General features: G+C 49.7%; 1 protein-coding gene across 2 annotated transcripts in view; it reads left to right on the top strand.

The window, feature by feature from the left end:
* The window catches only part of Stat5b (signal transducer and activator of transcription 5B), a 71674-nt gene extending 68335 nt beyond the window's left edge, over positions 1–3339 (top strand). For both annotated transcript variants that reach the window (XM_021178221.2, XM_021178220.2), the window contains exons 18-19: positions 299–403; positions 853–3339. In XM_021178221.2, the coding sequence (XP_021033880.1) occupies positions 299–403; positions 853–979 (232 nt within the window). In that variant the 3' untranslated portion in view covers positions 980–3339. The remainder of the gene's footprint in view (positions 1–298; positions 404–852) is intronic.
* Positions 3340–6072: the final 2733 nt, after the last annotated feature.

Below are 6072 nucleotides of genomic sequence, written 5' to 3'. Positions count from 1 at the left end.
CTCTCTCTCTCTCTCTCTCTCTCTCTCTCTCTCTCTCTCTCTCTCTCTCTCTCTCTCTCTCTCTCTCTCTCTCTCTCTCTCTCTCTCTCTTGTTTGTGTTCTTCCCCCAGCACCTGAGTCCAGCATCCCTAAGACCCCAGGAAACCTGGCTTAGCCTTTGAGATGTAACTGAGTTGCAGTCATGCTGTGTGCAGGCCCCTGGGGTCCAACTTCCTATGTCCTGCAAAAGACATGAAGATGCCCCCTAGCCCCTCCTCCAGTCCACGTGGCTGAGGTTGTGTTCTGCTTCCTTCTACAGGTTTGCAAATGCATCCACAGATGCTGGGGGTGGCGCCACCTACATGGATCAGGCTCCTTCCCCAGTCGTGTGCCCTCAGGCTCACTACAACATGTACCCACCCAAGTAGGTCATGCTCTTGGGGGCATAAATGGGAGCAACTGGGGCCTTGGCTTCAGGCTGGACTTCCTAAGGCCTGGAGTCAGGGCAAAGGAACCTGAAGGTTCTCTGGAACTAACCTCACCCAGCCTACATCCAGGCACTGGCCTTCCAGAGGGGGAGATTGCACCAGATATTTAAAGCATCAGTGGCCATGAGCAAATTGGCATCTGTTTGTCTTCTCTGAAAAATGGAGATTTGCCACACTTTGTGTGTAAGGGCTGGGTGGAGTTTGGGAGTGGGCATCCAGGATAGATAGGACGGTCTGATGACCTAGCCAGCAAAGGCCTCTCTGATTTCTATCAGGAGATCTTTCTAGTGAGAGCCCAGTTCACTCACCTGGTGGGTTATGGGATTTCAGATGACCTCTGATAACCTTTGCGCCTCCCCCTCATCATTTGTCCTTCCCTCTGAAGCCCGGACTCCGTCCTTGACACCGATGGGGACTTTGATCTGGAAGACACGATGGACGTGGCGCGGCGCGTGGAAGAGCTCTTAGGCCGGCCCATGGACAGTCAGTGGATCCCTCACGCACAGTCATGACCAGACCTCACCACCTGCAGCTTCGTCGTCCTCGTGGAGGAACTTCCTGTGGATGTTTTAATTCCATGAATCGCTTCTCTTTGGAAACAATACTCGTAATGTGAAGTGTTAATACTAGTTGTGACTTTAGTGTCTCTGTGCATAGTGGCACTAGTGAAGGGAGTGCGCGTGAGTGTGAGTGCATTTGCACGTCGTGTTTTTTTCCCCCCCTGCCCCTGCTGTCCAGTCTAAGCCGCCACGCCAGGGCAGCGGCTGTGCTTGTTTTTACCATGTGCAAAAAGGCAGTTGGTTCCCTGAACCCTGGAACCTGGCCATGTGTCTTCAGGGTGGCTGACCCTTGACACGTGATTGTCCAAGTAAGAAAAGGACAGAGGAAAAAGCACCCTCTCACTGGGGAGCCTCTGTTCCTCTGCCAGGTAGTCCATAGTCCAAGCAAGTCATTGTCTCCGTCTGTCTTCTGAGATGTAGATGACTGTCTGATGATGAAAGCCAGTACCTCCCGTGTCCCCTGTCCCCTTTGCATAAGGGACGGAAAAGGGAGCTGAATCCAGGGTGATGGGGCAAGGGTGGTCACAGGTTTTTGGATGGGGAGTGGCTGTTTCCGTTTCTGCCACTTCTGCCATCTTAACACTGGCTCCTTCCCTCTCTGCTCAATCAGTCTCTATTTCTAGAACTGCCACTCAGCTTACGTGCGTGTATTCAAGTGGAGATGTTTAACAAAATAGTGGAGAGGAAGCCAGGCAACCCAGCTCTGAGCGTACAGGTTCAGGTGATGCCCTGTGCTCCTTCTGCCAGGGCGGTGCGGTGTGCCCAAGTCCTGGCTCCAGACGCTGGGCGTGGCCTGTCTGCGCCAGCCTCCCCAACTCTGTGCTGTGGCCAGGCCGCGCCTGCGCTATCCAAGGCTTTTCTCCAAGCGTGTTGATAATGGCTTTCTGCAAACGTCCGGTGGTGTTTTTTGTTTCTAAATCAGGTCCTTTTTTTTAATGTTTTTCCCATTTGCACCCTAATTTGACATCAAATTTCTCCCTTCCTGTATCAGGTCCTGGGTCCTCTGTACCCAGATCACTTCATCTCCCTTCAGTGTCACATAGTGCCCTGAGGATTAGGTGGTAGGAATGGGACCTGCACACGGGGACAGCCTGCCAAGCAGGCAGCCAGCACTGTGCAGTGCTGGGTGCCGGGTGCTGTTGGGGATTGGGGAAATGCAGTCAGTCAGCGGGGTTTCCTAGGAAGCTTGGAAAACTAAAAGCAAAGCGAAAGCCTCAGGGTGATTTGTTCCACAGTCTCCTCTGTAGTGTCTCCAGAAGGAAGGAAGGGGCTGCAGTGGACCGTCAGGGAGAGGGGCAAGCAGAGAGCGGTTGCCACTCAGGCTTGCTGAGAGCCCTCCTTGGCTTCCTCTCCCAAACAAGGGCAGAACCGTGCCCAGGAGAGGAGCCCCCAAAACCTTATTTTTATACATGCAAGTAAATAAACATATTTTTTTTACAAAAATAACTTCTGAATTTATCAGTGTTTTACTGTTAGAAGAAAATACTCCTGTGTAGTAAATTATTTATTATTGGGGGACGAGTTTTCAAAAGCTGCTGTTTGCCTTGCCTTGGTTTTGTACACTGATTTTTTTCTATGCCTGGTGGTAGCCTCTCTGCCTCAGGTGCTGGCCGGATGGAGGAGGTGTGAGGCCCCTCCCTGGCCCCTCAGAAGAAAGCTGGAACTGCCAGGGAAGTCCAGGCTTAAGGGACTCGTCCCCACCTGTCATGCGACTGTCCCAGTAACCCTCATGAGGGTGTGGACTCGACAAATATCTAGATATATGGTGGACATGGCCCCAAGGCATGGGGAGAGTAGAGCAGCCTGGGTCCCCTCCGGAAGGTTCTAAGCTGACTCTCAAGTTAGGTTGGAGAAAAGGTTGCCAAAGAAGCGAGGCTTCCACATAGTTTTTAAGCTACCCTGGATTTACTGAGGGTGAACCTGGACATGGGAGAGGTTTTTAACTGGAAAGTGTGTCCCCTATCCGCATGCTGGTCTCTCTGCCCAACTCTTGCACCCAAAAATGAGGTGAGGGCAGGTCTCCACCCACCTCTTGCCTGCTCACAGACCCACGAGTGAGTCGGGAAAGCCTCAGCTTTGGGGTGTGGCCTGGGGGGGGGGGCTTTGTAGAGGTGGAAGGAGATTTGAAGTGGCTATCTCCTACAACGAAAATATTCTTTTATAATTTTTCTTTTTAACGTTTTATTTCAGATACATATTTTAGTGTTGAGGCAGATTAGTATATAGCCACCAAAAAAGTATTGTGTATAAATTGAGGCAGCCATAAAATTGTGTATTTTATGTTACAATAAAGGCGTCTCCTTGAAGGACAATATGGAGTCCTGTTTCCTTTCGGTCACATGTCAGAGGAGGGTGGCTTTAACTGGAAAATGTTTTCAGTCACGAGCATGACCCTAAGAAGGGGAACTAGTTGGGCCTCAGTGGCCTGAGATGACATGCCATGAGCTTTGATTGCAGTCAGGGGCCTCTCTTACCTTCCTGCTGGGAAATGATTGGGCCGATAACCATCTCAGATTCCCCTCACCCTCTTCCTGATGGAAAGCCCGTCCTAACTGATTGTGTTCAGATTCTTCCCCTGAGCCTGGCACCGTGTCGGAAAACTGGTGGTGACAAGACATTGGTTCCTGCCACCCAAGGTCATTATGAAATACAAGAGGAAACATGAAGGAAAGGTCATGGAGAGCCTGAGCTGCTCTCTCTCTCTCTCTCTTTCTCTCTCTCTCTCTCTCTCTCTCTCTCTCTCTCCTTCTCTCGTGCTGGGACTTGCAGCATGCCAGAGAAGCTCTCTACTAATAAGCTATGCCCCCTAATGCCCAGCCCTCTCTTTCTTTTGAGACAAGGTCTCAAGCTGTGGTTGAACTCCCCGGCTGTCTTCCTTTCTCAGCCTCCAGAGTAACGAGCCCTCAGCAGTAGCCCAGTGTCCCAGCCAAACAGAAGTTTAGGAAGGAATAGGCCTTCAGCCTTCGGGCTTAGAGGAAAGCATGAGAGGGTTGGAGCCAGGGCATTATGTGGGGGGCAGAATGTTCTAGAAGGTTTGGTGCAGTGTAGGTTGAGGCTTCTGCCCATTGCCCACAGGTTCTCTGGAGATCCTGGCCCAGGGCCTGTGCTGTGAGGAGTCTCTTGGATAGGGATGAAGCTTCAAAGCAGTCAGGGAACCAAGGGACCTCACAGGCCTGGCTGAGTGGGATGGCAGGGGGTGAGATCTCAGCTGTTGGAATGACCAGATTTCCATTTTAAGAGTCCCTGTGTCTTAGTCAGGGCCACCGTTGCTGCCGTGAAGCAACATGACCAAACAGCACACTGGGGAGGAAGGCTTGTTTGGCTGACACCTTCACAGCACCATCATCAGGAATGATCGGGAGAGAGCGAACAGGATGCAGGTATAGAGTTTGAATGCAGTTCTCTGGTTGCTGCTCGCTGCCTTGACTCATTTGCACCCCTTCTGGTTTTTTCTTTTCCTTGATTTATTTATTTTTATTTTATGTGCATTGATGTCTAGGTGAGGGTGTTGGGTCCCCTGAACCTGGAGTTACAGACAGCTGTGAGCTGTCATGAGGGTGCTGGGAACTGAACCCCAGTCCTCTCTGGAAGAGCAGCCAGTGCTCTTAACCACTGAGCCATCTCTCCAGCCCCTCCTTCTGGGTTTTGGCAAGCCTGTCATACACCTGGATGAAGCTTTGTGAGGTCAGATTACAGATATTGGTCCTGTAGGCGGGAGGTCATTCACAGATCAGGTCAAAGATGACAGTCACATGCAGGGAAGTCCTTCAAAAGGACAGAAGTCAGGGCAGGAACTCAAACAGGGTAGGAACCTGGACGCAGGAGCGGATGCAGAGGCCATGGAGGTGTGCTGCTTACTGGCTTGTTCTCCTTGGATTACTCAGTCTGCTTTCTGCAGGCATGCATGCAGGCAGAATACTATATAGAACCCAGGACCACCTGTGTAGGCATAATGTTATTGTGCACTGTGTAAAGATTATCCTTGTATATTATTCAAATGATGATTTTAGTGCCCCCTCCAATCTGGTTGCAAAACATTGCTCCCAAATTATTCCCTAATTGGTCAATAAAGAAGCTGATCAGCCAATGACTGAACAGGGGAGGAAATCAGTGGGCTTCCTCCCAGCCAAGGGATGGAGGAGACAGGGAGAGGGGAAGAGGGGATTTGCCACAGAAAGAGTATAGGAGAAAACACCTAGAGCCCAGAGAGCCAGATCAGTACTAAAATGCAGGTATCTCTGGGATTCTGGCTGGGAGGTACAGATTAGCTTAGAGGATTAAAGTGGAGTACTACTGCTCAGTCACTGTGCCCTTCTAGCTTGTTAAATAAATAGAATAGTCTACTCTTAATTATTTGGGAGCTAGCTGTGGTTAAGAGGAAAATTGCTACAAGCACACTTATTTTAAAAGCCACTAACAAGGGCCTGGAGAGATGGCTCAGTGGTTAAGAGCACTGACTGCTCTTCCAGAGGTCCTGAGTTCAATTCCCAGCAACCAACCATATGGTGACTCACAACCATCTGTAATGGGATCTGATGCCCTCTTCTGGCCTGCAGGTAGAATGCTGTATAAATAATAATAATATAATAAAACGCCCCCAAAAATATTTTTAAAAAATTAGCAAACACACCCTACTATAAACTAGGCATGATGGTACATGCCTGTAATCCTAGCACTTGGGAGGTAGAAAGCAGGGGTATCAAAAGTTCAAGGCTATCCTTAACCTTATCTCAAAAAAGGACAACTGGAAACCCAGTGGTGTAGGCAAAAGCAGCCCCTTATCTTTAATCCCAGCACTTGGGAGGCAGAGGCAGGCCGATTTCTGAGTTCGAGACCAGCCTGGTCTACAGAGTGAGTTCCAGGACAGCCAGGGCTACACAGAGAAACCCTGTCTCGGAAAAAAAAAAAAAAAACAAAAACAAAAAAACAAAGTCAATTTCAGGACATCAAGGGCTATACAGTAAAATTCTGTCTTGAAACCAAACCAAAACAAACAAAACCAAGCAAAAAGGGTGTGGGGATATGTTGAGCTGAAGAGACTGTTC

This window comes from Mus caroli, chromosome 11 (genome assembly GCF_900094665.2).
Source record: "Mus caroli chromosome 11, CAROLI_EIJ_v1.1, whole genome shotgun sequence".
In the NCBI taxonomy this organism is placed as follows: Eukaryota; Metazoa; Chordata; class Mammalia; order Rodentia; family Muridae; genus Mus; species Mus caroli.
The sequence above is the reverse complement of the archived record's forward strand: the minus strand, read 5'-3'. Positions and strand labels throughout refer to the sequence as shown.